The sequence below is a fragment of the Equus przewalskii genome, unplaced genomic scaffold (assembly GCF_037783145.1).
Source record: "Equus przewalskii isolate Varuska unplaced genomic scaffold, EquPr2 ChrUn-13, whole genome shotgun sequence".
Classification (NCBI taxonomy): domain Eukaryota; kingdom Metazoa; phylum Chordata; class Mammalia; order Perissodactyla; family Equidae; genus Equus; species Equus przewalskii.
This window is the reverse complement of record NW_027228750.1, coordinates 2006063-2023953: the sequence shown is the minus strand read 5'-3', so window position 1 is coordinate 2023953 and position 17891 is coordinate 2006063. Positions and strand designations below refer to the sequence as shown.

At 36.1% G+C, this 17891-nt stretch overlaps 1 protein-coding gene across 4 annotated transcripts in view; it reads right to left on the bottom strand.

Annotated features, from left to right (window-relative positions):
• Positions 1 to 17891, bottom strand: part of SPAG17 (sperm associated antigen 17) — a 209587-nt gene that overhangs the window by 84480 nt on the left and 107216 nt on the right. For all 4 annotated transcript variants that reach the window (XR_011536707.1, XM_008526615.2, XM_070607663.1 and 1 more), the window contains 5 exons: positions 12871 to 13052; positions 11200 to 11297; positions 4063 to 4302; positions 2950 to 3061; positions 796 to 954 (listed from right to left, as the gene is read on the bottom strand). Coding sequence is in view for 3 of the 4 variants with exons in the window: in XM_008526615.2 (XP_008524837.2) it covers positions 796 to 954; positions 2950 to 3061; positions 4063 to 4302; positions 11200 to 11297; positions 12871 to 13052 (791 nt within the window). In the remaining variant the exon portion in view is untranslated. The remainder of the gene's footprint in view (positions 1 to 795; positions 955 to 2949; positions 3062 to 4062; positions 4303 to 11199; positions 11298 to 12870; positions 13053 to 17891) is intronic.

The window sequence follows — 17891 nt, the reverse complement described above, 5'->3', positions numbered from 1 at the left end:
AAAATACTGAGACTATAACTAAATTTATTAGCAAGATTTAGTTACTGATATTATCATTAATTTTAGTCCAAAACATTTTACTAATTAACTCATCTCCTTTTGCAGGTATAAACCATGCCACATGGGCAAGAAACAATTAATTTCCCTAGGTGGTGTTGCCCAGAGATGCTAAATGGTATTATCATGAAGTTTCATGGTATACAATCAATGGACATCTACTTGGAGCTCTCGTCTATAAGCAGGTAGAGGCTCTCATGGCCAAATTTAGGATTTTCCTCTTGTCCTTGCAACCTAAGAAATTTGATACCATAGGAAGAACTAAGTGATAGAGCATAGAAAGAAACCCCATCATTTGCTGCAAATACTGGAGAGAAGCTAAACCTTCAGTAGAGATCAATTAATAGGACCTGAGTCCTAGAGACTACACTTGGTACAAACACATAAAACAAAATTCAGGCCAGAATGTACATTGCAAACTCTGCGTTGCTACATAAAGCTAGGCTGGCTAGGGTAGACTCTGTATGACAACTGGAATCAAGAGTTGGGTGCCCAGAAGGGGAAAAATCTAGTAAGCAGCCCACTATAGATGGACTATGTATACAATGTATATACACATTACATTAGGGAAAATGTAAATAAGCAGAATGACAGAACAGGCAGAACACATTAGTTACCGTCTGGAAAAATCACACGTGCTAAGTGCAAAGGATGCACTTGTGATTCTGGCAGGTGGATGGGTTTGACACATTGTTGAAGTATTAACCCCACCACTGCCACAAAGATGCAGCTGCTTACTCATTTCAAGATTTCGTTCTTCCTCTCCTTCATCTTTCTCATCTTCTGAAGAATAATCGTCTTCTTTTTTTTCGTTTCTCACAATTTTCTTAGGATCTTTTAAATGAATTATAAAATTGTGCTTGTCCTTTTTCACTTTCACTTTGATAAAAGTTGGACCTGGGGAAGAATCATAGGATAGAAGATAGGCTGATTATGATGCCCCATTAAACTCCTTGACAAGACGTTATTTAGATAAATAATGCAGCATAGAATTTAAGCCAGGGAATGGAAATCCCTAGAGATGCCGCCATTTTTATAAAAAGATGCCTAAAGGACTAAAGTGATAGTGGATTCCAGGAGTAAAAGGCAGGTGGGTCAGGGAGATGTTTACAGACTTTTTAGTCACATTGCAAATAAATTACAGAAGAGAAAATAAATAGGCTGAGACTAACGTATAGCCATACTCAACTTTATGATTAACCACATGAGATAGTTAATGTGAAAGGTTTTGCAAGGTATGTATATAAAGAATTACATAACTGTTATTTATAGTAGTTATTATTGTTAGTAGCAACATATAAGAATTTTCATAACAACATATTCTCTCTTCCAGCATTCTGAGTCATTTTTTTGTCTCTTCTCTCAGCTTTTTTCATCTTTTTTTAATCTAGCTTTTTCTTTTCAACTTCGATTGAATTATCATCTCTCAAAATTGGTAGGATCAGAATGAAAATACTGTATTTACTATGAACCATCTGAAACATATACATTGTATGCATATGAAAATTTTGGTAAGAGCAAGGAATAGTTATTGAAAATAGAACAAAGCATTACAAAACTTGAGTCCAGTGTTTTTCTCAGTTATGTGATTCTGAGCCCCATTTTAAACTACTACCAATTGTAACCCATGCCCAGGGATCATCTTCAAAATATTAAATATTAAACATGATAGTATAAGTAAATGTACATACCTATACACTAATAAAAATCCCTTTCATGTTTTAAATAAATAAACCCTGTATAATAAAACAGTCTGTCATTTGCCATAAGTTTTACTACAAACCATTCTTTAAATAATGTGAATAACTTGCTGGCCTTTTTATTTTAAAAATCATTGGGTGATTGTTGTTTGATGTGGCAAATACTATCTAATGATGCTTCCACTTTAGCTGTGATTTCACATATGGACCAGCATCTAATTCTTGTAATGATTTCCTCATTAAATTGATAGTCATTAGATGGCAGAGAAAGAAAGAAGGAGAGAGAGAGAGACAGAAAGAAAGAAACAAACAAAGGAAGAAAGAAATTGAGAGAGAGAGGGAGGGAGAGGACAGGAGGTGAGAGGGGTGCACTGGGGTCACAGGTGGAGTGTGGGGACAGAAGGAGCCCATGCTGTCCCTTGCTGGGGTGCACAATCTTGTGGATATTAAACAGGGTCCCGCTCACATTCCCTCCACAATAACCTCTTCACTGCTCTTGGGGACCACTGCTCCCTACCAGACCGCAAGCTGTCAAATAAAGCCCAGGTCCTCAAACCCACCTAAGGGATCTTTAAGGCACCATGAAAAGATAAGCCCTCCGAGATGTTCCTGATAGGTTCTCTAGAGCCCAGGTCTGCTCTTCCCTTGGGAAGGCTTAAGCACTTCCTTTAGGGTTTTTCCAGACTAGGTCCTCTTCAGCTCATTTGCAAGACCTCTCTCCTATTAAAGACTTCTGAAGCCAGAGGCAATTTCTCTATAGCTAAAATCACTCGGTATCAGCAGCAGGCCCCCAAGCTCTGTCCTTCAGAGCCCAAACCAGAAATTTGCTCTAAACTCAGAGTAAATACTTGGTTTCTGAGATATCACCATGTGTTGTAATTAATATTACTAATTAGCTATTTGCTTATTGCAGTTTCTACTAACTTTCCAATCATATAGAAATATTTTAATATTTTAATTCTGGAATGTTCATATTAGTGCGTCTCAGCTAACCTCTCAGCTGGCCCGGGCCTTGCAGAGTCAGCTATAATAGAAAAATGTGAAGTCTGAAAATGCTGAACGTGGCACATAAATGCATTGCAGTGGACACATTACCACTCTCACCTACCACACTCAAGAGTACAGTGCCCTGAGGTGACCTGAAATGGGTTAATATCTTTCAAACCATTAATCAGCTGCTTTCAAAACGTACCTTTTTCAAATGTTGTCTTTTCTACTTCAATCTGCCCTCCATCTGAAGGATACAGATAACAATTTGTTCCCGAGATTTGGATGGGTATATCTCCCATATTGTATCCGTGAAACTAGAAGAGAAAGCATCATGCTTTGAGTGTGGAACTGCAATTGACAAAAATCAACTCATCAGTGTGCGCCAAATGAAGTTGCTATAAGCTTAATTTCTGCTAAATGATTTGTCTGTCACTTTGTAGACTCAGAGGCCGGTGTCCATATTATCTTTAGCAACTTCTGTGGTATTAACAATGACAGGCAGAATTAAAGGAGGGCCACGATTTTAAATTCCGTTCACTGGAGCATCGTCATAACCTGGTGCAAATCAAATCACTGTACTGTTGCCAAGGCAGTGTGAGAAGAAATCAATTTCTCTTTCCTTGGCTGTTAATTTTCTGTTTAAAGTGAACTGATATATTGAGGAGTATGGACACTTTACATTTTAGGGGGTCATACGTTAAAGCCATTTTTTTACTAAGTGTTGCTAATAGAGTTCCAGGTGATTCTGATACTGCTCTAAAGCTTGAGAACAACTGACTTAGAGCAGTAGCCAGAAAGGAAAAGGACTGTTACATTTCTTTCCATTTTTTTTTCCATTAAGTTTCCCTGGTAAAACTGGGTGAGGGAGAGATTGACAGAGAAGCTTTTACAAAAGCATACAAGCAAGAAACTTGGGTGCCTACAGAGAGGCAATGGAGTGTATTCAGAAAGCCCTGTCATCTGAGACAGATAAAGCCATTCTGTCTCCACACTGACCTATTACAGTGGCTTAGTTACATAAACCTAAATAAATGCTTTTGTGTCAAATTTCCGTCTTTACTGCCTTTAGTAACCCAGCTTCGCTGCATTCAAGGAAAACTGGCCTGAGGCTGTTCCTATCTTGGTGACTGACTACAAAGAAGGTCCAAGGTATTAGAGGGTGGAATACAGGTCTGAGACCGTCTATGCTAGAAGAAATCCCAAGTCCTTCTGTGGTCGCAGTGAAGACTGGGAACCTTATGTTTCCACAGAAGTTGTGTTTTTCTCAAAACAATTAGGAATGACTCAAAGAAGCTTTTTAGAAAATTGATGTTACCGGGTAAACTATCTCAGGTTCTGGCTGTTGAAGGGGCTCCTCTGTTACGTCTGAGATCTTGATTTGCTCTTCTTTAGCTTTATCCTTGAAAAAAGATTTTTTCTTCAAAACCCTGCTATCTTCTCTCTCTACCTTTTCCTTGCCTTTCTTTTTACCAATGTCCTTACTCTTCTTCTCTGCTTTTTTTTCTTCCTTTAAGCGTTCCTCTTCTGCTAATCGATCTTGCTCTTCTTTCCATGCCTGCAAACATGTTAAAAAAACTTAACAGGATTTTGAAACAAATTAGATTCCATTCAGGTTCATTTTGGAGACTAGTTAACATGATATTTGTAAGTGTATCTGACAAATCAAAATCCTGAGCCAGAAACCTTAGAGTCATCCTTGATTTTCTCTTTGTCTCACCCAACTTCTGCGTACTAAATCCTGCCAGTTCTCTTCAGAGATCTCTCTTCACTTCAGTGTCCTCTCTCATCCTCCGGTAAGTCTTTTTATCCTTAGCCTGAACTACTGCGTTAGCCTCTAGGCTGGTCTCCCTGTCTCCTATACTCTCCCACACAAGTCCAACCCCCAAGTTAGGTCCTAAACATGGTTAGTCAGAAACATGGTTGACTAGATGTTTCCTGGCATAAAATATTTCAGAAATTATGAATAAAATATAAAAATCCTCATTGTAATGCATAGCAGGGCTGGCAGCAAAGTAAAGGATCTGAGAAAGCACTAATCCTGTGTGGCAGGTGGGCACTGAGGGCAGCAATTTCCCAGGGGCATCTGCCTATCCCTGGCCCCCTAAGACTTGGCTTTTGATGGCTTATGGGGACTAGAGACATAACCTGGGAGATCAGACCAGACACCTCTGAACAGAGCAAGTATTTTAAAAAATGACACCTTCATTGCGTGAACTAGAAAAAAGTCTTGCCCCATAGAGAAAGATCATGAATTCTAGCCTGCTTCCTTGTCCTCAGTTAAAGGGAGGGTGGGAGTAGAAAAGCAACCCCTGAGAACTCCTAACCTAACAAGCCTGTCCTCATACAGATTTGTGGCCAAAGTGAACATTACCTTAAAACTTTATTCTGAAAAGATTGTGGGTTGATATAAGCTCACAAATAAAAATTACAAAACATGAGAAATAAGCCAAAAGCAAAAACCTGAAGAAGAAAAAACTGTGAAATTTTATCTGCAAAGATTGCAGATATTGGAATTATCAGATACAGAATATAAAATAAGTAGTTTAATATGCTTAGATAAAGAAAAGGAGGCATCAAAAGTATAAGAATCAAGAGAGCATCAAAAATAAGGTGAGTTTGAAAGCCCTCTTCGAAATGGAATAGGAATTTTGAAAAGGCAGTATTTGAACAGATAACGGCTGAGACATTTCCAGAGTTGAAGAGAGACACTAATCCTAACATTCAGGAAGGCCAATGAATCAAAAGCAGGAAATAACAGTGGTATGCTGGACCTGGTTCATATTGGCTTGAAAGACTTTATGCTTCAATTTTCAGGAATTTTGGGATCCAGTTGTTAATAATGCATTAAGTAATATTATTTAATAATAATTAAATAACATATTAAAAACAAATGCAATAAATACTCAAAACTTACCACCTTCCTAATTATTTTGTTATATTTCACTATTATCTATACTGGTGAGGTTATTCATGTCAATTGTATCTGTATCATAGAAATACAATATAATGGTGTGCTACTGTATATTGCTTCCAACTCCATATTCAGTGATGTCATCTCGGTAGCTTGAAACCAGCCATGATAGGCATATTTACACTACAGACACCAGCAGATGCTACAAATCAGGGATTGATTGACTGTTGATTATCTAGACTTAAGCGATGGAGAGAATGTTAATACTGCAGATTAAACTTAAAAGTGTGTCACATCTGGAGCTGTGACATTGCAACTAGCACAAAAAATTAAGGAAATATTCTTCCAGTATTCAAAAACTATTGTCTGATTCAGCGAAGTTGCTCCTGTCATTGATGAATGAGTGAGACATATCCCTTTGTTGTTAATTTTTGCCTTACCTGATCATGTCAATGAAAATATCAGTCAACATTATATTAGAACTATACTTGTTTGTCAGTTGTAACCATAGGTTGGCTAAGGATACAAGAGCTTAGTAAAAATCAGTGAAAGCATTCTGTGAGAATCCATTGGCTAAATGGAATTCACGATAAAGAGTATTATATATTTTATTATTTGTAAATTGTGTGCTATACATACTATATATCAGTAAAATGTAGATTACACTTACGCATGTGTGTACATATATATGTAGATACATATATTTTTTTCCCCAGAGAGCTATTGCTAAACATTTACCAGCATGCCATTGAATGTTTTCAAAGCTGCTAGAGAGAAAAGATAAACTATCTATAAAGAAAGAACACATTAGATTGACAATCAATTTATTAACAACTACAATGTCAGCCAGGAAAATGTGGAACAGTATCTTGAGAGTAGTAAGAGGATATAAAAAAGTCAACCAAAAATTTTATAAGTGAAAACTATGTTTAATGAATAAGAGTAAAACAAAACCATTTTTCAGATAAGTAAAAACTGAGGTTTAATAGCAACAAACCCTCACTAAAGGAAGTTCTAAAGAAAACACTCCCAAAATATAAGATGTGGGAAGAAATGCTCAATAAAACAAATAGTAAGCATGGGCTAAATCTAAATAAATTGACTATATAAAACAATGACAATATTAATGTCTAATTTGTGGGAACAAGAAAAATCAAGATAAAACTTAAACATAAGTTGTGAGAGGAGAAGCAAATTTTAAACAACTTAATAGTTCCTTGTATTGTTCTGAAAGAAAGTAAAGATATATAATTAAGTTTAGACTTCATTAAATTATATATACAAGTTGAATTTCTGGAGCAACCACTAGTGGAATAGAAATAGAGTGTATACATTTTACACTTTTCCTATCAAGGGCCAGATAATAAATATTTTAGGCTTTTTGGGTCAAGAGACAAAATTAAGGATATTATATAGGTACTTATGTAACAAGTGATAAAAGTAATTTCTGCAAATATTTTATTGACAAATCATTAAATACAATTTTTTTTGGTAATACAGTTCTACTAATAAGAAAATAGAATTCTGTTTGGGGGGAGGATGACATTTCACTTAATTAGAGTTAAAATTAGTGTTCCTTATCATTAAATTGCCAGCAAGGGAAAAGAGAAAATAAACTCAATATGAAAGAAAGGAAGAAAAAAAAGGATCACAGAACAGGCAGGAAAATAGAAAATACAAAATAGATTGATTGAAGAAATTCCAAATATGCAATTAATCAGAATAGATATAAATGGATTCAACTATCCCGCTAAAAGAGAGATACTCAGATGTGATTTTTTTAAAAATCTAGTTTATAGTCCCTGTTTACAAGAGACACACTTAAAATATAAAGGCACAGAAATGTGAAAATAGTGAAAGGGAATTTGCCAGTCAAATGTTATCTGAAAGAAAGCTCTTATCACTTTATTTTTCTTTATTGATTTTAGAATCAGCTTTCCAAGGTTCATAAAAAACACTGTTGGGATTTTGATAGGAATTACAGTGAGTTTATAGTATATTTCATTTCCTAAATTGAATCCTCTCATCCATGATCATGGTATATTTTCCCACTTATTTAGGTGTTTAATATCCTTCAATAACATTTTGCAATTTTCTGCATAAAGACTTTGCACATATTTTATTAATTTATTTTTCTTGGCACCTTATAGTTTTCGTTGATCTTGTGAATGACATTTGTTTTCTATTACATTTTCTAATTGGTTACTGCTGGTGAATTAGAACTCCAGTGATTTTTTCTCTGTTGATCCTGTATACAGCAACTTTGCCAACGTAACCTTAACACTGACACTTGTTAATAACAACATGAAAGTCTACAGACTGATTTCAGTCATCAGAGATGTAGACATTCTAGATAAAATGCCATCAAATCAAACTCAGTTGTTTATTAAAATAACATCATAAAGAAGTCCTATAATTTTTTGTCTATAATGTAAGTAAATGAGCGTATTAAAAATGAAAACTCTGAGGTTCTACTCCCAAAGATGCAGTTAGGACGGAGTGAAGTCATCTGTATTTTAAGTCTCTCCTCCCTGCAGAGACCCCTAGGCAATTATGACATACGTGGTTATGTGGGATGAGGACTAAACTACAGGAAATGCTGAAGAGGAGTTTGTTTTAAAAATGCAAATGTTATTCATATTATTAAATCAATCTCCATAATTCAACATATCAACAAAATAAAGGAGGAAAACTAATAGATATTAGTTTCTTTTCTTTCTTTTTTTTTTTTAAAGATTGGCACCTGAGCTAAGATCTGTTGCCAATCTTTTTTCTTCTTCTCTTCTCCTCCCCAAAGCCCCTCAGTACATAGTTGTATATTCTCATTGCAGGTCCTTCGAGTTCCACTGTGTGGGATGCCGCCTCAGCATGGCTGATGAATGGTGCCATGTCGGTGCCCAGGATCCAAAGCGGTGAAACCCTGGGCTGCTGAAGTGGAGCAGGCGAAGTTAACCACTTGGCCACAGGGCCAGTCCCAGATACATTTCCATACCAATAGACATTAAAAAAATTTTAATAAAATTAAGCAGCAATTAACAATAAACTTAAAGATTTGCCACGTAATTATCTTTACTGTTAAGACCAAGAAGACAGGGAAGCTCATCAATATTAGCCAACATTGTTTTGAGGTTTATTGCATGCTGATGGGTGTGGGGAAGTCAGTTCTTGCCTACCCAATATTTAAGCTTACAGCAAAGCTACTGTAATTAGAGGCTGGCCCTGTGGCTGAGTGGTTAAGTTCATGTGCTCTGCTTTGGTGGCCCAGGGTTTCTCAAGTTTGGATTCTGGGCACAGACCTAGCACCATTTGTCAAGCCGTGCTGAGGTGGCGTCCCACATAGCACAACTAGAAGGACCTACAACTAGGATATACAACTATGTACTGGGGGGCTTTGGGGGGAAAGAAAAAAAAAGAGGAAGATTGGCAATAGCTGTTAGCTCAGGGCCAATCTTTCTCATCAAAAAAAAAAAAAAGCTACTGTAATTATAAAATAGCATGGTACTAGCAAAGTGAATAATTAGGTAGGTGACTGAAACAGAATACAGCATTCAAACACGGATTCAAAAAATGAATGGGGGTGCTGGCTGGGTGGCGTGGTGGTGAAGTTCACATACTCCACTTGGACAGCCTGGGCTTCACCGGTTCAGATCCCAGGCACGGGCCTACACATTGCTAATCAAGCCATGCTGTGGTGGCATCCCACATACAAAACAGAGGAAGATTGGCACAGATGTGAGCTAAGCGACAATCTTCCTCAAGCAAAAAGAGGAAGATTGGCAACAGATGTTAGCTCAGAGCTAATCTTCTTTACCAAAAAAAAAAGAATGGGTACCTGATAGATGTGATGTAGTCAATGTCCCAACTCTGTGTGTGTGTGGGGTGATTAATGTTACATTTAATTAAATGTTATTAGTAAAATGACAGTTTATCTGGGCAAAGAAAAAGTAAGAACCTTACATTAGATTATAAAAAATGCATTTTAGGTAGATTAAATATCTAAATATAAAAAGTGTATCTATGAAAAATTCTAAGGGAGTGCAGGAAAATTACTGTATAACCTCAGGGTGGAATCAACCTGATGGAACCAAAAACACAGAAGCATTGAAACCATAAAGAGAATGACAGATTTTTTTAAACTTTTTCTTTTTGATAGGCTATAACACATACAAAAAGAGCACAAATCTTAAGTGAATAACTGAATGAACTACCACCAAGTAAACACTCCTGTAACCACCACTAGGTCAGGAACTCAGCTCTCTGCAGCTCCCCAGAAGGTCTCCTCAAGCATCTTTCCAATCACTACCCACTGCTACTGCCCCAAAGGCAACCAGTGTCCTAATCTGTAATATTTTAGTTTAGCTTTGCCTGTTTTTAAACTTTACATAAACGAAACTTTACGAAACTTCAAACTTTACGCAAACAAAATTATACATAATGCATATATTCTTTTGACTCTCTCTTCTTTTGCTTAACATGACGTTTGTGAGATCCATGCATATATCTGTATGTAGCTATAGGTCATTCATTTCCAGATTTGCATAGTATCTCATCACATGACTAAATCATAATAGGCACTCTACTGATGAATATTTGAATTGTTCCTGGTTTGGAAGGATTAAAAATAATGCTGCAAAAACAATTCTGTCCATGTGTCTTGGTGCACACATGCATGCATTTCTATTATATACTTAGGAGTGGAATTGTTAGATAAACAGAAACTGTATGCTTAACTTTGTAGACACGTCCAGTTTTCCAAAGTGGAAGTGCCAACTTATATGTCAACCAGCAGTGTATGAGAATTCACCTTCTTACCAAAATTTGGCATTGTGTCTTTTAAATTTTGGCCCAAAATAATTGATTTGACTACATAAAAGGTAAATATTTCTGAATAAATAGAAACATAAATGATAATTACTAATAAGGAAATTATTTAATAAATTATGGTACATCCAAATTAAAGACTGATATATTGCTACAAAAATAAGTCAGATCTCTAGATATTGTCTGGAAGTGATATTCATGATATATAGCTAAGAGAAAAAAGCATGTGGCACAGTAAAAAAAGCGTACCAAATCTAAACCAAAACCAAACAAAGGAAAACCCTCTTTATATTTGTACATGAATGCTTGTATGAGCATAGAACATACCAAATTGTTCGTATTTCTTATTTCAAAGACTTAGGAGAACCAGGGTAATTCTGATTGATTATAAAAGCATATATTACTTTTGTAATTAAAAATTCCAATTAAAATATGCAAACAAAAATAACCACCTGCAGCAGAAACAGAGGGTATACCAGGTACGGACAAGGTACTGCCCTGGATTTGGGCTATATAAAAATGAATGACACAGCTTCCCTTAATGGCTTATCATCTGGTGGAAGAGACATCTTCATGGAGAGATTGTCCTTTCATTGCAAATTCAATTATTTCTGAGAGTTTAACAAAATGATTATTTTCTGTTATACCACACAAGTTCCCCGTCACAAAATAATTTTGAATTTGTGATTACTCAATGTTATTTGCCTTTCTTTGGATTACCTTGAGAGAGCCTTCTAAAATGAAAGGAATCTTTTCCTTCTCTTTCTCTTTTTCTTTTTCTTGATCTATTAACTCTGTTTTGCTCATTCCTTTGTTACCTATAACCAGAGAAAATGAAACTTCTTAGTAACTCCCTAAAATAAAGTTTCATAGAAGGACCAAACTTCTGGGCTGTAGGGGATCTCAAAGGTTATGAAGTTCAACTCCCCATTTATTGATCTTTGAATTTTTTCTTGCCTTCTCCAAGGTGGACACCTGAAGTAGAACTGAGCTCCTTCAGGGATGAGGAGCTCACTGGTGGTGGAGGCATTCTGTTCTCAGCGTGCGGAGACTTTGAAGCCCTTATTGAACTGGATTCTCTTCCTAGAGCTTTAACCTAATTACTCCTAGTTCAACCCCTTATGACTGCACAGAAAAAAAATCCATCTTTTCCTTCTATATCAAAGACTTCCTTTTGCCATTGTAGTCATTCAGTTTTGAAGATTTACATCTTTTCTGACACGAGAGGCCTCAAACAGAATGCAACACCTACCAGTGTATTCCAATCCCAAACTGACCATTTTCTGGATTTCCATAGGCACTTAGATAGTTATTAAGCTTTTGGTTCTGTTCAGAAGCAGAAAGAAAAGGCAGGTTAACCTACAATTTTTCCTGCTAATAGGCAAGTATGGCCCTAGGCACAATTGTGAGGGGGCGGCCCTCCCTCTCCTTCTCATACAGCCCCATCCATTATTCCAGGTACTTAGTGCTGTCCTGTTGCATTCCCACCACGAGGAAGGCCACGCTGATGGATGGGTTATATAACCATTTTGGTGGATGGTGAATGATTCATCATCAACTTGGCTTTGTAAGTTTTATTTTAGAATCAAGCCAAGCACTAATTCTTTTGGTAATTGATAGAGGTTACAAAAACCTTGGAAATTATATAGCGTTGCTTCTTTACGAATCACTTTCAACTTTGGCTATCAGAAATAATGAATATTGTCAACATGAAATCCATTCCCTTTGCACAAACCCAGGGGAATATCCTTATTTTCCAGATGAATTACCTCATTGTTTCACTTCTTTATCAACTATCCTTTCTCTTTTTGTCACCCTCTTCTCCTCTCCCCTGAGAGCATCAAAGTCATGGAAATTGACAACAAAACAAAGATGCATTGATCCAACATCCTGTCAGGTCCCTGCCATAGGGCCCCCAAAATCTCTTTTTCCTTTGTTTTTAGATTCCTTCCCTCAGTCTTGGGACTCTTCTGTTGGCCGTCTAAGGAAGATCTTGTCTTTCAGAATCTAAAATTATTCTAAGGGAGACATACTGACTCTGAATTTACCTCATACATTGTCAACAATTCTTAGACAGCTGAAACTTTCACTCCTACTAAAAGAAAGGCATCTGGCATTTCCCTAACATCAAATTTGATCTGCATAACAGATTGTATCTTCCAGATCTGGCAGGAAGTGGGGTCAATATAAGACAAACTTTCCATTATCCCACTCAGGTAAGTTCTTAATCACATGTGGAATGCAGATATTCTATCTTTTTATAGAAAGTGAAGAGTCACAGAAATTTTGTGGGTAACTCTTTTTTAATCCTGAAATAGTCACAGTCTTGATTAAACTAAGAAGTAAGAGAATTTGGGGGAACTTCATGGATAAGTTCAACTGGTTACCTACTTTTAGATTTTTTAACAGAATAAATTTTGCTAGGGGAAGAAATTTTGCCACTAGCAGGAGATTTCACTTCCTGCTCAAGCTTGCTCCTGCTGAGTTCCTCAGCCATTTTAGATTCCTGATATATAGCTTCTTCTTTTATGATCCAGTCTTGAATGGACTGTGCAACAAGTTCCAAATAATTCCTAAAAAAAGCAAAAAAGAGCAGCTGACAATTGAGTTATTATTAGTTAAACAATGCTTAAGATATTGACTATGCAAATGAATTTTTCAAAAATGAATTGATCCTAAATTGTCCATTTAAATAGGCCCTAAATTGCCTATTATAAATGTAATAGACTCAGATATATCCTAGAGGCATTTTGTACAAAGTAGTCAAATACGTATATCCAGGGAACATATGAAAAATGCCAGACTTCATTCACAATTAAAGACAAGTAAATTTAAAAATAAGATATTTCCACCCAAGTTAATGATTAAAAAGTTGGATAATACCAAGAGTTGACGAAAGTTTGGAGAAACAGTCACTCTCAATATGGTTAGTTGGAGAGTATTATGGTACAATCTCTTTTTAGGGCAATTTTATAACACAATGGAAACTCTAAATTGACTGCCAGATAATTGACTCAGCAGATTAACTGAAACACTCCAGTCTTGCTGTAAAACTTCCTGGTCTTGTGAACAGCCACATCCTACACAGTATGCCCTAAGCCGCTCCCGCACTTATGCTCACAGCAGCAAGTTGTTGCTTACCGGAAGTCAGTCATATTTGTTCCCAAATCCATTCATCCTGTTTATACTGATTATTCTAATTATTTTTAAACTAAATGTTATGTATACTTACAACATATAAATGTCCAAAGAGAGTTGCTTCTGAGGAAATAAGGTGAAATATTTAGGTTTGACAATAAAGATTAGATATCATCAAATCGTGTAAAAATAAGGCTGAAAGTTTTGAAAACATAAAGCTCGATGGATTCTATACTCAGGTTGCTTCACAGTTTTCTTTAATTCTTGGTCCCTTTTAAAGAATCTAAAAATTGTAGACTATGAAGTACGGGTGCGCAACATCTTCATTTGGAAGGTAAAAGGCATCTCAGACTCAGCGTGTCCCTAAGTGAACTCCTGGTCTTCCAGCCCAAAGTGCCCCATCTTAGCTGAGGGCAAGGCTGCACTCTCAGCTGAACAGGCCAAACACCCTGAAGTTATTATTCTCGACCACTCTTATTTTTTCACACTCTTCTTCCTATCTGTCAGGAATTCCAAATGATTTTTTAAAACATATATTTAAAATACATTCCAAATCTGATCACTTCTCACTTCCTTTACTGCCGTCTCTCCGGTCTAAACTATCACCTCTTGCTAGGATTGCTCCAATAGCCTGCCAAGGGGTCTCCCTATTCTGAGCCTTGACCCCCCGCTGTCATAGTCTATTTTCAACACAGCAACTAGAGAGGTCCTTTTCATTCTTAAATCAGATCCTGTCTGTCTTCTGCTCAGACCCTCTCAATGAATCTCCATTTCAAACAAAACCCAGAATCCTTGCTATTGATCTGTGATGAGGGAATACACACTCACTTATACAGCCAAATCAGCATTCATATGAGAGGAAAAAATAAAGAACATTTCAGCATGCAATGATTCAGGAAGTTTGCCACCCATGGACACTTTCTGAAAGAATTACTCACTAATATTCCAGCTGCATTAAAAAAATAAATCCAAGAAAGAAGACAACATGGTATATAAGTAAAAGGGTTGAGGAAAAAAACAGTAAAACTTATAATTAAATGTAAATAAGTATACTATTTATTTGTAATTAAAAAATATTACTTTATAATTGGAAACAAATTTCTAGACAGTTTCAAAACGGGAGGTAGGAGATTTGTAGGGAGTAAGCGAAAATATGTTAAAAACTTTAAGATTTTCTGCAAAATGATATTAAGACTCATTACCTCCAGTTATGACATAAAAAATGTTTAAATATGTGGCTTAAAAAGATAGGTATAATCTCTAGAAGAATATAAATAGAATGTATAATTTTTAAAAAATCACACGCTAAGAATAAACTAAGAAAATTCAATCAAACAAAAGGAAGGAAAGGGATTAATCTTAATCCCTTTTAATAGAACTAGGTCTATAAAATTAAAAGGTAAGAATGAGGTCAAACATAGTATTAATAAAATAAAAATGAATAGATTAAATTTCTGTAAAATTTAAAGATCTTTAATATTGTTAATAATTATTATTAAAACCTTTAAAAAGACAGAGGATCTCAGAATGGCTGAAAAAATTCAAGTTGATATTTAAAAGAGATGTATCCACAAATCAAAATGACGCAGAAAAATAAGAGGTGACAGACGGCTGACTAGGAAGCCAGAAGTCTGGCTCCTTGAAGACTTTTGTGAGTAGCTGCGCTAACCCTGCACCACTGCGCCACCCCAGATTTCTTACTCCAGGAGAAGAATAATCCCTTTACTCGTTTAACCCTTGTAGTCTGTCTTCCATTAATATAGTAAAACGCAATTTCTAGCTGACATGTAAAATGATTGAGAAAGTTGTATCAGTAAATTCTTATACAAAAGAGATTTCCAACAATATTAATAGCAAACATGGTTAAATTCAAGGTGAAAAGCATTAAAGGGAACACACAGGGACGTTTTATCATGTTGATAAAAGTTACAATCCATTAGGAAGGATGCCTCTAAAAATACAGATTCAAAACTAAATTTATACAAACACACATACACAGTACACACGCCAAACTAACAGAAAGGAGAAGTAGACAGAGCTATAATCATACAGACAGACATTAATACGTCTCAGAAGTGAGCATTTATCACGAGAATACTCTGTTCAATTTTATTCCAATAGACTGGAAAATCTAGATGTCACGCATGATCCCCTAAAAAAATAGAAATTACCAAAACTAACTGAAGACGAAATAGAAAAGCTGAATAGAGTACTAACTTTAGAAGAACTGAAAAGGTTGTAGGCAATCCATTCCTCATCCTTTCACACTGCCATTCCTCCCAGTGGGCCCTGCTCTTCAGCCCCTAGGAAGCCACTAGCTCTAAATGGTTTTCCACGTGAAGCATTCTTACCCTTTGCAAAATAGACAATGCGCTATATTATGTAAGCTACAGTACGTGTGAGTAAATGGTTAGCAACAGGGCCTTGGAAAATAACCTTGTAGTCCAACTTCTGACTGTACTGTTTTTTTTGGAAGCTACAGAGTTAAGATAAACGTGGACTGTTCTGACTGCCTTGTGTGCTGTGGAACCCCAGCTCTGTGGGCTTGCTCCTTAATAAGGCAGTTGAGAGTTGGCATGTAGGTCTTGGTGGGAAACTGAGGCTGTGGCTTCTCTGCGTGAAGCGGAGCCACACAGTATCTGGTGCTCATCTTTGGCAGCCATACGCAACCAGTGTTGGTGAGGGAAGCAAAAGACACTGTGTACTGGGGTATCTGCTGAGCCTCCTGATACGGTAAAGATGCTGGTCGTGCTGTATTTCCTGCCCTGTATTCTTTCATAAAGCTAGGTAAACACAGAACTGGATTAAAGCCTACTGCGCTGTGTGAGTCTGGTTGTTAATTTGAACCCACAACCACCTTATGTTGGAGAATCAGGTCATAAAAATAATACATAATTGCCAATGTATTCTAAGAGGTTAGCATAACATTGATGCACATCTAAGTGATATAGTTTTGCATACTTGGGAGAATATTACAAAAATCACTGAGAAGTAAATTATGGAACAAGTCATCAAATAGATTACTGAGAGAAAAAGTTGTATAGGTAGAAGTAATTTATCTATTTTAATAAATTATAAAATCTAGGTAATAAATCAATATGCAAGTTTTTATTACTTAATCTGTATTAATCTGAAGCAAAGTGTAGCTAACATTTTTACTTGGATGAGGCATGGGAAAAGGCATGGTTGCCCTTTGGTGAATGTAGGGGTGTACATAACAAACCCTGGGGTTTGGCTTTTTAAAGTACTTTCTAGTTTTTGTTTCTATTATCAATGGTATTGTTTCCTTTTTAAAATTTCTTGTGGTTCACAAAAATGAAATTTAAAAAATATGATCTCCAGTAATTTATCCCATTGTTCCATAATTCTTCTATAGATTCCTTTGAGATTTTCCTGTGTGGATAACAACCTCAACTGTTAATAATGACATTTCCTTCTAGTCTTTTCCATTGTTAGACTTTTAAGTTACTTTGGTGTGTGTTGTGAGGAAGATTGGCCCTGAGCTAACATCTATTGCAAATCTTCTTTTTGCTGGAGGAAAATGGTCACTGAGCTAACATCTGTGCCAATCTTCCTCTGTTTTGTATGTGGGATGCCTCCATAGCATGGCTTTTTGAATGGTGTGTAGGTCCACGCCTGGGATCCAAACCCGAGAACCCTGGGCCGCTGAAGTGGAGCGTGCAAACTTAACTGCTATGACACTGGGCTGGCCCCTACTTTTAAGTTACCTTTATTAATATATTGTACTGATTTAGGGCTTCATTAAATGTTGATTAGAGTTGGTGACAGTGGCCATTTCTGTCTTTTTTCTGATTTCACAGAGCACAGTCGTAACACTTCCTATTAATAATGATGTTTACATCTTAACAGCTTCAAAGGCATCCAGAAGACAATGGGATAATTTTCTTCAATGTGTTGAGAAGAATTTAGTGTGAGTCAAGAACTATATCCTGAGTAAAAATATCTTTCATGAACAAGATTAAAATGCAGACATTTTCAAGAAACAAAATTGATTTTATCACTAAAGATCCTCGTTATAGGAACTTCTAAAGCCCTTACCTCAGAAAGAAGGAAAATAAAACAGTAAGCATATGTTAATTTATACAAACACCAGCTGTAAAAGCAAATAATAATACTGTCTAATTTGTGAGGTTAAAAACATCAAAATAAAACTAAAGCCTTAGACTACAATAATACAAAATGTGGAATAAGGACATCTTAAATAAAAGCATTGTATTATACTATTTGGGAGGAAAGTAAAGTCACTGACTTTG